The sequence below is a fragment of the Spinacia oleracea genome, chromosome 4, assembly GCF_020520425.1.
Source record: "Spinacia oleracea cultivar Varoflay chromosome 4, BTI_SOV_V1, whole genome shotgun sequence".
NCBI classification, from domain to species: domain Eukaryota; kingdom Viridiplantae; phylum Streptophyta; class Magnoliopsida; order Caryophyllales; family Amaranthaceae; genus Spinacia; species Spinacia oleracea.
The window spans coordinates 40,492,102-40,506,486 of record NC_079490.1 but is presented as its reverse complement, the minus strand read 5'-3'; the positions used below and the strand labels follow the sequence as shown (position 1 = coordinate 40,506,486).

At 38.4% G+C, this 14,385-nt stretch overlaps 1 protein-coding gene across 1 annotated transcript; it reads right to left on the bottom strand.

The window, feature by feature from the left end:
* Positions 1-5,772: 5,772 nt before the first annotated feature.
* On the bottom strand, positions 5,773-11,131 carry LOC110798217 (polyamine oxidase 5). Its single transcript, XM_022003386.2, has 10 exons — positions 10,654-11,131; positions 9,593-9,708; positions 9,352-9,440; positions 8,462-8,575; positions 8,171-8,258; positions 7,983-8,068; positions 7,796-7,898; positions 7,344-7,441; positions 6,405-6,834; positions 5,773-6,271 (listed from the first exon to the last, which is right to left on the bottom strand). Exons 1-10 carry the CDS (start codon positions 10,688-10,690, stop codon positions 5,954-5,956), a joined length of 1,479 nt encoding a protein of 492 aa, XP_021859078.1. The 5' UTR covers positions 10,691-11,131; the 3' UTR covers positions 5,773-5,953.
* Between the last annotated feature and the right edge of the window lie 3,254 nt (positions 11,132-14,385).

The window sequence follows — 14,385 nt, the reverse complement described above, 5'->3', positions numbered from 1 at the left end:
TAACACACGGCATTGTTTGGGCTTGGCATCCCCTAATTACTTTACCTTTTGTTTAGATAATTAGTTTACTCTATTATATTTTTGTTTTCTTGAAGGATACTCTATTATATTACATACCCCTTACTTACATATTTGTTTTAACTTTTAAGGATACCCTATTTTCGTATATTATAAGTAGTTGCCTCCTACAACTACTCTAATAAGGAATTATTAACTAGTCCTACATCTTATGCACTTCTAAGTGTACTAGTTTATTTAATATTCTTAATAATCTATCTCAACGTATAATCACACGCAATATATAATTATATAGCTGACCAAGATATAATTTTACTCCTTGTATTATTTGATACTACAAATATTATTGTCTTGGTTTGTATGTATTAGGATTCTAGAGTTAGAGTTATATAGATATAATGTTTCCTATGCATATTAGAAATAGGACAAATTTCTTTATAAATATGATGAACATATCAATGAACGAGAGCATTCGACCTTTGATAATAATATTTATTAGGTACGTATGAACGATTAATTTTATATAGTATTATTGGTTTTTTATTTTTCTATGTATTTCAAGTACGTTATTTCGTCAATATCGAGTACATTAGTATTTTATGGGTATTGATAAATTGAATATTATGGAGTACGTTATGTCGTCAATATCCTTGGCTCGAATTCAGTAGGTGTTAGTAAGTGATATTATGTGTTATTATTTCCTGACATATTACAACTATGAATTAAATGATGAAAATAATATTATGGAGTACGTTATGTCATCATTACCAAAATTGTCTAATAATGCCATATTTAATAATCCAATAATTTTTTCTATTTATAAACATTTATTCAAAAGGAGTGAAAATAAAAATAGAATAAATAAAATATATTTTTTAGGAAAGGGTTTTTGGCGGGGAAAAATCGCACCAGGAATTGACACGTGTCATTTCTGGTGTTTCTTTTAGTATATAGTACTCCCTCCATTCCTTTTTTATCTTCCTGTTTCTATAAATGTCGTTCCTAAATGATCTTCCTGTTTTTATTTTTGGACATGACTTTTTACCATAAATTTCCCCATCATTCCTTATTTAATTCATTCACATTTCCCCATTCACCCACACAACCCCACTTTTATGATTTTTTATTACTTTAAACAAAATATCTTCTCTCTCCTTCATTTCTTTATTACTTTCCTTCATTTACACCCAATCATTATTCTTACACTCAATCATTACAAGATTCCATTTTCTTATTTTCCACCCCAAACTCCAAATAGGAAGATCATTTAGGAATGGAGGGAGTAATAGATAAAAGAGGCATATTTGCTGAATTATTAGAACGTCACATAGGATTATGGTTTCGACCAATGAAAAATAAGATTTCTAATTTATTTTGAATTAAAAAAATCGAGTGCCATGTAGATAATTATTTAGGTGCTATGTGGATATCTTAATTAATCAATTACTAGCATATACAACTCCGCAATTTTGATGGTGCAGGCGTGTGCACGTAGCTCTAGGTGCACCGGGATCAAAACGACCAACATTAAACACAAAACACGCGTTTTTATTAAATCCCGAGAAAAAAAAGAACAATTCCCTTGAACAAAGAACAATCCCCTTGAACAAAAGAACAAAAGGGTTTTCACTTTCCCAAACATCCTTGAACTTTGAAAAGATTTGTATTTTGTAAAATTGTATGATGATTGTTGTAAAAGGGAAACCTTTCAAGTATGAAAGTTCTTCATTTCACTAATCGTTTTCGAAAATAAAGCTTCAATCTTGCATATTGATATTGAAAATGTGCTTAGAAAATCATTTGGGATGAGTTTCAAGAGTGAAATCCTCCCAAAGATTGCACATTTGAACACTTTTCCTAGTTTATCATGAGTGTGCACTCAAATGAAAACATCATATGAATTGAATATTGAATTTAGGTAGAAAGGTAGAAAAGTAGAGAATATCATGATAATTTGATTAGGGATTCGGATTTACCTATATTAGGATTAGGTTAGTTTTCCGATTTGTACTCCCAATTGCTTTGATATTTTAGAAAATTATAGTGAGAATTGAAAGTTTGAAGCTTGAATTTTGTATTGGAATTTGAGAGGAAAAACCAAAATTACGACGTTGTATTGTATTGTTCCCCTCCATTTGGGGTGAATGGGGTTTTAAATAGAAGATTATCCGGCTAAACTCCAAGACACGTCAGCGCCCAGCGCAAGACCAGCGCCTGGCGCTGGTGACGTGTCTCAGGTCCCGCCAAACAAGGACGATGACACCGTCCTTTTGCTTTGTTTTGTGGCTTTGTACCTTTGTACGAACAAGTACGAATTTGGAGCGTAGCTTTGCATGGAGGTTAAGGCATTTTGCGACTAAAAACACTCCTTTTTTTTGTACTCGGGTTTTGTATTTTGGACTCGATTTTACGGGATGAGACGTGACATGCTCGGTTTTAGGGGTCGGCGCCCGATTTTGAATTGCTTAATGGCATTTCGACTGCAAATGACCTTGTAAAACCAATGGAGAGGTCCATTGGGTGAGATTTTGTTTGGATTTTGAATTTGATATTTGGAAATTGAATTTAGTACCGATTCCAGAATGGGAACGGGCTCGGGAATTGGACTTTGGATTTTGGATTTTGGAATATATCTTAGTGATTGGGACTTCCGCATGTAGTTGTACCAACCACCTAGCAAGGATATTGTTTACGTCATCATCCCATTAAGGGAGATACGAATTAGGTGTCTACAGGTTGTCTCCAAATATAAAGGAAACTTTGCCAAAATTTGTAGTACTTAGTTTGGGTTACAAAAAGGCAGAATTGGCTATTTTTAAATTATTATTATAATTATTATATTTTTTTAAGTGTTGACGAACATTGCCGCTCCTCTCTCTCTCGCTCTCCTTTTTCTCCCATCTTTCTTATCTCCTGGGGTTTCATTTTTCTTAGTCGTTTAGGCCTGAAATAGTCTAATTTCTTTGGAAATTAGATTATTTTCGACCCTTCTTCTTGTTTTTTCATTGTTTTCTCTTCATGTTTGTCTTTTTTTTTGTTTCTTTTCCGTTGATTTTGTTCCCAAATTTTTCTTGGGTTGTTCCCAATTTATTTGGGTTTTTCCTAGATTTTTCAAGGTTCTTGATTCTCATCCATGGATGAATGTTATTTTTAGGGTTTCAATAATTGGGAATGAGATTTGGATTCATACAGGTTTAGGGTTTATCATCAACTCGTCGATCGGAACCATTCGTGCGCAGATTGTGAAGGGCTCTACTTGGAAAGATGCGAAAACATCAAAAATCACTGCTTGCGTCAAGCTGGAGCGGTGGAGTACGAGTTGTGCTTTAAGATGCATAATAGTAATTGTTTTGATTGTAACAGTTATGTATTTTCTTTGCATCTGTGGTATGCGGATCTATTTTATCATTGTAATGTAGACCTGATCAAGATGAGCCCGGCCCGCCCGAAATTTTTGCGGGTGTGGGCAGAATTTTCCGGCCCGACCCGACCCGAAAATTTTATTTTTTTGGGCGGGTTTGGGAAACACAAAAATACACTTTTTAGTTATAAATTTGGCCTGGCCCGAAAATGGACCGAAAAGCCCGGTAAGCCCGGCCCGAAAATAACGGGTTTGGGCACAAAATTTTGGCCCGAATCTTGGCCCGGTCCGGCCCGACCCCGACATAGCGGACTGATTTTTTACGCTCAAGCCCGGCCCGCCATTTGATCAGGTCTATTGTAATGTCGTATGACTCATTATTAATTATATTGTTCTTCCCCGTCATAACGATGACAATTACTACATTTTATAACAAAAAAAATACTGCAAAAAACATTTGTATTTACCTCATTTTTGTGTGAAAACGCTGCAATTTCTAATTTTTTGGCGCGGAAAATGATATGTCACATTTGCTGCCCCCAATGTTGTCGCACCATGACAAATGAGGCAAATGAGGGTTTTTAATGCGCGGTGAATCCCCTTTATTCTACTAGTGTATCAAATTCACCTAAATGTGAGTTTATCCCTAGTCCGGAGGTGGGTTTCGAAGGGAGTTTGGAGCCCGACTTTTGTGATGATGTGATAAAAGACTACAACAAATCAGGAGGTGGCCGGGTTTGAAAATCCAAGACTCACTCAAGTCTCATTTAAGACTCCACTTTCTTCTCCAATCAAATCAAATCATCCCACATCATCCCACTTTATACTACTTAATTATCTTTTTTTAGGAGTTTGGGTGCATGAACTTGAAGGAAGTAAAATCCAATACTTCCTCCATTTTTTTATTATTGCACCATTTTCCTTTTTCGGAAGTTGCATATTAATTGCACCATTTCCTTTTTTAGTAAGTTTACTTACATAAAATGACATTTTTATCCTTATATGGGTGGTGGGGACCAAACCCCACTTGTTCTTTACCTAAAAACTTGTACTTAATCACATGGGTATTTTTGTCACTCTCTCACCTTTTACCACATTTCTTAATTCTTGTGCCCAATGTAGATGGTGCAATAATAAAAAAATGGAGGAAGTATTAGTTATGTATTACAAAAGACATCTCAACCAACAAAAAGACAAAATAGGCTAAAGACAAGCACTAAAGGACAAAACATTAAAGGGCAAAACACAACAATCAAATTGTTTTTTAGGTGAAAAATGGTGTTTGTAAGTGAAAAATGGCCTTTTTTTTAAAAAAAAAAAATGACGTTTTAAAAAAAATGGCGTTTGTTTTTATTGCTTGTTTTTTCTGTATTTTGTCGTTTTGTGGACTGAGATGTACTCCCTTCGCCCAAAATTTATAGTCCTGTTTTCTAAATCGAGCGTCCCAAAATTATAGTCCTATTTCTAATTTTGTCTATTAAGGTCTCACTTTCCCATGTACTATATTAATTAAAAATGCATTCAAAACCCCACGCATGTAATATATTCCATTTTTCCATGTACTATATTCTCTTTCCAATGTACTTTATTGCACTTTTCCATTCAACTCAATCATCATTTATACTTTATTCTATTTTTTCATGTACTATATTCCAGTTTTCTTAAAATTCGTGTTTTTGGTCAAACGGGACTATAATTATGGGACGGAGGGAGTATTTTGTAATACATATCTGATGTTCTCGCCATTCTCCATAAACATGAGGTGAGTCTAAGAATAATGTGTAAAAGTACGAAGAATTTTGTAAGTCTAAATAATGAAAAAGTAAGTAAAAATTAGTGAAAAACTGATGTGGCAGTCTAAAATTTGAGGTTGAGTACGAGATATGAACTCAACGTAAGCCACAGGTACTAAGCAATTTATTTTGAAAAAAAAAAAATCACCGAACACAGGAAATCTTCTCTCAAAATATTGTTGCCAACAAAAATTAGGCTTGAATTCACCCTAACACAAAAAAAAAAAAAAAAAAAAAAAAAAAAGCTTGAATGTAGATGTCTCAGACGAGCGGACCAAATTATATCATAATCGGGCCATGTTTGACCTTTGACCAAAAACGTTGATTAAAACAGCACATTATAGACGCCAGCAGTTGAAAGAATTTTCAAGCTCTAGAACCTCATTTACAACTCCATGGCAGTCTGGCAACTCTCTCTTATCATGGATCGAAGACAATACTTTCACTCAATCAACTGGACCTGCATATCGGCATCTTGGGAATACAATAGACTGTCACCCCAAACCTCATAAAATAACCATAGCATCAGGTGAATTTTTGCGTGATTTGGGGTGACTAAAACTGTTACATTCAACATAACAGTTGAATACAATGACAATGTAGTGGAAACTAGAAACTCTTCAGATGTGCAATTAAAACTGTTACATTTGCGAACATTAAAATATCACACAGGTAAGATGATAGGCAAATACAAAGTTCAACAATTTGCTGAACATATATAACAAAGTTAATTTAACAACAAAACATCAAAATCCCCCCCGGGTCAAGTTTGTCATAATGTTTACATCCTAGAAATTTGAAGAGGAATAGAAGCGTCATGACTTTGTTCCGTCCAAGGGATAAGGTGGAACTTTTCCATGTTGCTAAGTCTTTCTAAGAGATGGCTCTGACAATTATCAGCAGCCATTATTCCTGCTGAGTAAGCTCCGTGCACAGAACCTTGGTGATCACCCGTGCTAACTGCTTCACCACCGAAGAAGAGGCTACCAACTGGTGCTCTTAGTCTGTCATATACATCTGTAGGCTTTCCCACTAAGTCGTATGAATAACAACCGAGAGAGTTAGGGTCTGTTCCCCAACGAGAAACAAGATACTGGACCTGAAATTATCAATGAGCTGGAATTAAAAGCATTTACTAGGAATAATTTTCTTCTTTAAAACCAAATCTTTCCAATTGTTGAAAAGATTTGGAAAGAAGATGAAATCCTGCTTATTCTAAAACATTAACTTACTGGCTCAGTGGCGTTTGGAAACATTTTCTTGAGCTGTAACATTACAAAGTCTACTGCCGCCTCATCTGAAAGCTTCTCAAGATCGTAAGCACACCTTCCCGCAATCATATAGACAAGGACAGGGCGTCCAATCGCCTTGTGCAGATTCAGAAAATAACCACAGCTGAAAGAATTCGGAGCGACCATTCCTAACAATTCAACATCGGGCCAAAAAACTTCCGAAAATCTCAAAGCAATTTTGTTCTCATTTCCCACCCCAAGATCTGATATTGCAGACATCTTCCAATCTGGCAACTTCGGTTCAAAATTAATCAAGTTGGCTTTCAGAACACCGAGAGGCACTGTAATGATTGCAGCATCGGCAATCAATTCAGTGCTATCGTCCATTGTTACCTTCACCATATTCAGCCCACTAGAAATATTTGTAACCCTATTGAAACAAAAAACAAAATCATTCCAGTTCATATTCTGTACTCAGCTCAAAAGACGTACACATAATGTTTCCTTAGAAAGCTTATCTTTTTCCAAAGGTTAACAAGTCCAATACAACGAAGGAGCTGTAAATTGCATCCGATAATTGTATTATTCTATTTCCTAAGAAGCTTTTTTCTATTCAAGGTTTCTGCACTCCCATAGATCTATTTTCGATAATTAGACCTCTCATTACAGAAACCAAATTCCTTTCCAATTAGTGATACAAGTCGTCAATGCTTCACCCTAACACATAATGATAAGCTTAAAAATTTCTTCTCTTACATATTTGTCAAGAGGCCCAAGAGCAGACTATAACTAATCATCATTGATAATAAAATTTATGAAATAGGAATGAAGATAACGCAACGAAAACTTGTGCTAGTGGCAAGTCAATTTACTTTAGTGCCTATCCAGCTTTTCATATCAAAATCTCCTGAAGATAAATTAAATGTACAAAAAAGATACCTGTGATTCAACCGTATGTCAATGTCCTTGGAAAGCGTATCTATTAAAGGGTAGTAACCTTGCGTCATTAGTCCATGACCACCAGAAAGAACTTGTTCCTGCCCATGACGAACATGTAATAACACAGGACAAAAAGTGAACATCCATACAAGAACAACAACTAAGCAGTTAATAGTCCTACACAGGCTAGATACTAATCAACATATCAAAGTGGGATGAGTGGACCCAAGTTGAGTGAGCTAGTCCCGTATATTTATTCTTTACAACAAAATATTTAGTAAAAGAAATTAAAAGAAAAAGAGAAGAAAATACTACTCTGTAGTACAAATAAATGCAAAGTTATTAAACTTAAACTTCTATGCAACATAACAAAGTGAATGGTTCTTCGGTTCTTCCCCTACTTCGCAGTTGTACAGAGGACTACATGCTCCCATTTCGGAAAAATAGATTACCTGATCCCAAGTTTTCAAGGATATCATATCTGCATCAGCAGCAAACCAAGCTTCTAATCTACACAAGAACCACTGAAGTACTTCATGAGCTAGCCCTTTTTGTCTGCAAAAGCAAATTACGCATATGTGAACAAGATGATAACATGGTAGGGTTTTGCCCATTTTAATTAGTTTCTTCTTTTAATACCTCAAGTGTGGATGGGCATCCAGCACAATTGAAATGGCTTGAAGAACAGACATGTCATCACTGTGGGCATCCCTAATTTTCTCAGTCTAGAGATGCAAGTACAACATTTAATTAATGTCTCGCAAACAAAAAAGAAATAAAGAGAAAAGAATGAAAAAAAAATTGAATTTAACCACCGTGAAACTAACCTCCTTGAGGATACTTTTAAATATTTCGCCAACTTCAATGACCAAATGCTGCGGAATCTGTTGCCCATCTTTAGTGAAGAGGCTACAGCTGAAAAGCGAAGTTCACATCCTCAGGAAATTTTGACAGGTAGAAATGGAGAATAGACGAGAAAATGTAATAAAATTCAAGGATCAAATAAATGCTTGCAGCAGTATTCTCAATGGTTGTAGCATATGGAACAAACCACTGCCGAACGTATAGCAGCACCATGTCAAAGAAAAATGCCATTTTGACGGCACATGAAAATGTACCTGTCTAAGTCATGGTCATAGATCACAGAGTCGTCACCACTGGTACGATATAATTTAAGCCCTAAAGAACGTATCAACGGAGACAATGGATTTTCATTGCAGACACCGTGTAGCCTGTAAGAAAATTTTAAAAAATCAGTTGTCATACACTAACTCAGAGGTACTTGTCTGTTGGAAGTTCAAACTTTTCCCTAACTGTACATCTACAGAATCATCCCAAAAGAAAATACGAAGCAAGAACAAACATAAGCCTATTTGGAAGACAGCAAAAACTGTCAAACAAAATGTAGTCAAAGATTGACCATACACACATCTGTCCATTTTCGATGGAGCCAAAGATTTGTTCTTTTGGCTGTGGTATGTAATGAACTAAATCAAAATGGCTCTTAATACCTCTTCGCTTCCTTTCCATTAAGTAGAAGATGGTCGTCCCGTTATCGCTTTTGGGTCAGTTGGAAACAACCTCTCTGCAATTAAGGTTGCGTACGTCCGACCCCAACTACCCCGCTTCTTGTGCGAGCCTCTTTGAGGCAATGGGGTAATGATAATGATGAATGATTGACCATACACACAAGAACTTATTATGTCTGCTGCTCAAATTTTTGGAGCTTATAGGTATAGCCAGGTACAGCAACCACATGTTAGGATATTTTAACCAGAAATCTATCCCTTATACCAGAAAATTGTTGTGAGATGTAAGCTTGTGATGAATGTCAGTATTACTTAAATGCTGCAGGTCCAGTAATTTTATCATGGGTGTAAATGGTGAAATCCATGAGGTCTATGAGTGGGGAGAATTTAATTCTACGTGTTCAATAAATCCCATAGGTTCTATCTGTCATTTCTAAATTAAGCTGCAAAAAGAATAGTAGAGTAGATAAGGAACTAACCATGAGGCCCCCATGTCAACTGGACAGCCAAACGAGTAATCAGTATGAATTCGGCCACCAAGCCTATCACGTGATTCCAACAAAATCACCTGAACAAAAAATATCAGGGAACAATGTAAGCAACAGAAGGACTGAAGGACACTATGAGTAAGCGCATGGAAGACTAAAAGCAAGGAGGACACCATGAGTAAGCGCATGGAAGACTAAACGCAAGGAGAACACCAGTTACGGAACAAGTTACCTTGAATGACGCATTAGCGAGAAAACGGGCAGCAGCAACTCCAGAAATACCACCACCAATGACAATGACAGAAGGAGTTGCACAAATTCGCCTCTCAATGCATCCATCACTGGAAGCTGCAGGTGATCACCAGTAAAGAAGTCTTTGAATGTGAAGAAATTTTCGCAAAATACTACCAGAAATCAAGCAAGATGAGGAATAATAAAATAACGAAGCACTTCTGCTGTAGTTCCAGAGTGACTTGATAATAAGCAAAAACCAGTGACCCTCAATCACAAAGCAATCCACACAAACCTTTTCTTTACAAACCAATAATACAACATGTATTTCAAATTCTCAACTCAAGTTTCAGTTTTTCCATTTAGAAAATTATTAGTCACGATATCCATAAACCTACCACTCCTAGATTCTATGCAATTCATACATAATCCAGGACACAGCCCATACTTTCCGGTTTCGGCATATCTTATCAAACAATTCAACAAACCGATTCCATACTACTCTTCTTATCATTGAACGATAAGGATAACAAAATTGTTAAACAAATTCCTCTTAACTTAACTGATAAATCATTTAACTCACAAAATTTCCTCTTAGCTTATGTTAAAACAACCCCCTTCTCTCCAACCCACCTACCCTCCAATTCCAAAAGGGTCAACAACCCAACCCACCATACTTATATCAATAATGTTATTATTTTTATTTTTTTTGAAGCTAACTATATCAATAGTGTATTGGTGTAAAATTTTCAATATTTAAGTAAACAAAAAACAGAAGTAATCTGTATAACACTCCAATGCCAGCTTCTTAAACAACACACACATCATCTTTATATCCAAGTGTTCATGTGTTGCGATTTGTTCAACAGAACCATAATATTTGGCCCCTAAATCGAAAACATTAACGAATTTAGTAAATTCACTAGTCAAAATTACCACCAACAATGCAAAATCAAGATTTGATCTAAACTAAAATAATCAATAAAAAAATCATAATCAAACGCAAAAACAAAAATTCCTTCAAAATTCAAACAAAATAATCATAAAGACAGAAAAACGCACCGTTCAAAATGTGATCGACGGGTTGATTATGCTCCATTAGACGAAATTCGACGAATCAAAATCAACAAAAAAAAAGGGGGAGATTGATCTAATGAAATGAAATCAAATAAAATGAAAACTATGCTAAGATTAATCTGGATTAGGGTTTTATAGGAAGCAAGAAATTGGAAATCAATTGAGAAGAATGAAACAAAAGAAAAAGAAGAATGCCAGCAATAAGGCGGCAATTATGAATATTAGGAGGAGAGCAACGAAGTTTATCAAATAAGCTCATAAGGATTTTTCAATTCTGCAAATAATTGTAAGCTGTGGTCGTTGATTACGAAGTTTCCCTTAGAATCCAATTGATCTATCTTCGATGGCATAGAAATTAGTTTTGTTTGATCTTTTTATGTGGTTTCTCTCTCTAAAATTTGTGTTTGTTGGGTTGCGTTTTCTCTCTCTACTATTTGGAGGAAGATGGACTGTTTTTCATGATTGAATAGTTGTGTTTTTATAATAAGCCCGTCAATAATGTGATTTACCGAACTTACTTGGGTTTTGTGTATTTTTTAAATAATCCTATTTTAGAACGAATTTATTTTGGTATGTCGTACACATGACTACCGACCTACTTTGATGATAATTACGGAGTCATTTATAAAGCTTCTCGTTGATGATAATTGTTCCGGTGTTGTAAATATGGAAACAATGGGCTTCGAATGAAGGCTCTTTCGTATGTGTTGAAGATCTTGCTTGTTTGAATGAGTAGAGTCCGAATTCACCTGCACAAGAGCAAAGTCACTAGTCTCGGGAGTGTTTCCGAGGAAAGCCCCTCTGATGCCTAAGTAAGAACGATGCTCGGATTCTAGAGAGAAGTTCTCTAGAAGAGTAGTCTTAAGGCGATAAATTGGACGTACCTTGAGGTGTGAGCCTTGGCGGCCTATTTATAGTGTTTGCATAATAAATGCCCATAGGTCATTTATTGCTTCTGGGCCTTGGGCCTTGATGGATGGCTGGCTAGCCATTGGTAGGTTTGATGCTGTTTGTTTAGAGCCATTGGGCTTTGGACTTAGTGGCCCAATTGAGAATCAATTGGGAGCCCAAACAACATGCCCCCCAGACCCGGTCCATTTAGAATTAAATTGGTGGGTTTCCAGCTGTCAGAAGTCCGAAAGTTCCCTCTCTTTTTTGAAAAGGGATGATTTGCATTGATGACAAGTGTTGGGAGTTGTATTGTGTCGTGGAGATCGTGGGTTGAGGAAGTTGATGCGCCTCCCTTTCTTTTCTATAAATACTGGGTGCTTTGCTTCTTTCAAATTTTTTACTCCTTCTTTCAAACTTATTCTCTCTCTAAATTCCGGCGATCGCAGTTTTCGAATTTCTTCAGATCTACGAATTTCGGCCAGCTTTAGACTTCGGGAACTTGGGTTATTCGTTTTATCGGCGAATTCCGCTTCGGAAAAAGGTAATTTGCTTCTGAATTTTCTTTTCCTCTTCGTTTTTCCTTCTACCCCTCAATCTAAACCCTAGGCCGAGAATTCGCGACCATGGCAAAGAATAGGGGCAAAAGCAAGTTCGTCGTTGGGTCCTCTAGTGAGAGGGAGAACGTGCCTTCGGGCAGGTTACCGAAAACTTCGAGGGGTCGGCCTTCGGAGAGGCCGGCGGAGAGGCGTTCGACTGGTTGGGATGCTTCCAAAGATGATGTTGTTGGCGGGTCTAGCGTGTCTGAACGCGCAACTTCTGGTAAGAAAGCTGGTTCTTCGGGTGTGCGCCGTCCTTACCCTGAGTTTCCAGTTCATTGGACTGAAGCTGATCCGCAGGGCAAGTATGCCCCGATCCTGCATGAGACCACTAAGATCGATGGTCCTTTGGAAAAATCGGTCAGTGGTGACTGGTTGGTGGAGGCGAAGCTGGGGAACTACCATCGGAGGGCCGAAGAGTTATACGGAATCCAGCACGCCTTGGGGTACTGGTGCGAGCTTCCCGATCAGGAGCGTCCTCGGGTGACTCATCCGCCGAGGGGGTTCATCTCTGTGTATACTCATCACTTGGAGAACGGTCTCCGCTTTCCCTTGGATCCCTTCATTTCCGAGCTTCTGGTGTCGTACAACATCAGCTTGGCCCAACTTACCCCCAAATCTATGAGGCACATCATCGGATTTAGATGGGTGTGCGACTTTATCAACTTTCCTTGTTCTGTTGCCGTGTTTCGGGATCTCCACGATCTGTCTTTCAATCACGCTTCCAAGGGGGATGGGTATGGTTGGTGGACCATCATCAACAAAAGGTCCCGAAGAAAGGGGGAGCCGAACTACATTACGGCCTACCCTTACCTCAGCTCTGACCATAATTGGAAGACGGAGTGGTTGTTCGTTCGTGTGCCGACAGATCCGAAGCATCCACATTTCTACCGCCCTCCGAAGTGGTTTGTGACTCCTGATCCTGATATGCGAAGCGTGGCTGCTCCGGATCGGAACCATCACCACTACGTGGATCTCCTCCAGTGGTTTTTGGCTCGGGAGGACAACTACAAACTGCCGTCCAACTGGCTCCCGAACCTCAACTATATCTTGCGGGAGGACATTCTTGCTGTTGCCGGTCTCAGCAGGATTTTTGACAGGGGTAGGTGTCCTTCGGCTGGGACCGTGCTTTAGTAAGTTTGTCCTCCTCCTTTTTGTCTCGTTTTATTGACTTTGTTTCGTGCTTTGTTTCTGCAGAGTACGGCTTTAGCTGCGTTGATCCTGTGGTTCTGGGCATTTCTTTGGATCTGAAGACCATTCACGACTCGGCTCCTTATTACAAGTTCGGGAAAGAGAATCCTCGTAATCCTCGCTTGAAGGATTACGTGCTGTCTCCGTCGCGTGTCGCTCGGATATCTGAAGTTCGAGCTGATCCGTGGGATTCTGCCTCTTCTCCCGAAGCTGTTCCAGTGAAGGTCGTGCTCCCTGATTTGAGGACAACCTCGGATCCGGTGAGTGTTTCTATATCTCGAAGTCTTTTGTTTGTCTTTCTTTCTGGTTGGCCGTCGGCTAACGTCTTGGTCCTGGACCATCTTTTTAGGGTCCTGGGACTGACGCTGTGCCGCGTGCCGTTCCTTCGGTTTCATCTCCGGCTCGGATAGATATCTCTTTATCTAGGAACCGGGTACTTCACCGTTTTTTCTTTATTCCTTCCTTTGTCTTCTTTTACATTTATTGACCCTTGGTCTCCTCTGTTTAGGATCAGCGCAAAAGGAAGGGTAGCACTCTTTTGAGGCCTTCCGCGCATCCGAAGAAAGCGAAGGCTTCTCAGTCCTCGGAGAAGGTATTTGCTCTGACTTGGAGCTTTTTGTAGTCCGTTCTCTCTTTTTCCGAAACTGACCTTTGAGCGTTTGCCCTGTAGGAAGCGGTTTCGGAAGTCATGCCTCCTCCCAAAAATCTCCTTCACTTCATGCCCTTGCCAGGGCAGAAGTTGAAGAGTGTGGTGGTTGCGGAACCGCCGCCCGTGGACCAACCGTTGGCTGAGGAAGATACCATCCCCTCTCCGCTGAAGCCGTCTGCTGCTTTAGGGATCGAGATCCAGGATATAACCAAGGTGATGGAGGCGATTGAAGCCGACCTTGTTCCTGGCTCGGATGTCCCTATTGTGGCCGAGCAGAAGGAGGAATCTGCTGACGTTTCTCTCGAAAGGGAGAAAAGTCCAGATAAGGAGATGGTGGATCTCACCGAAGCTCACATAGAGGTTCCCGAAGCTGAGAAGGAGGTCCCTTCT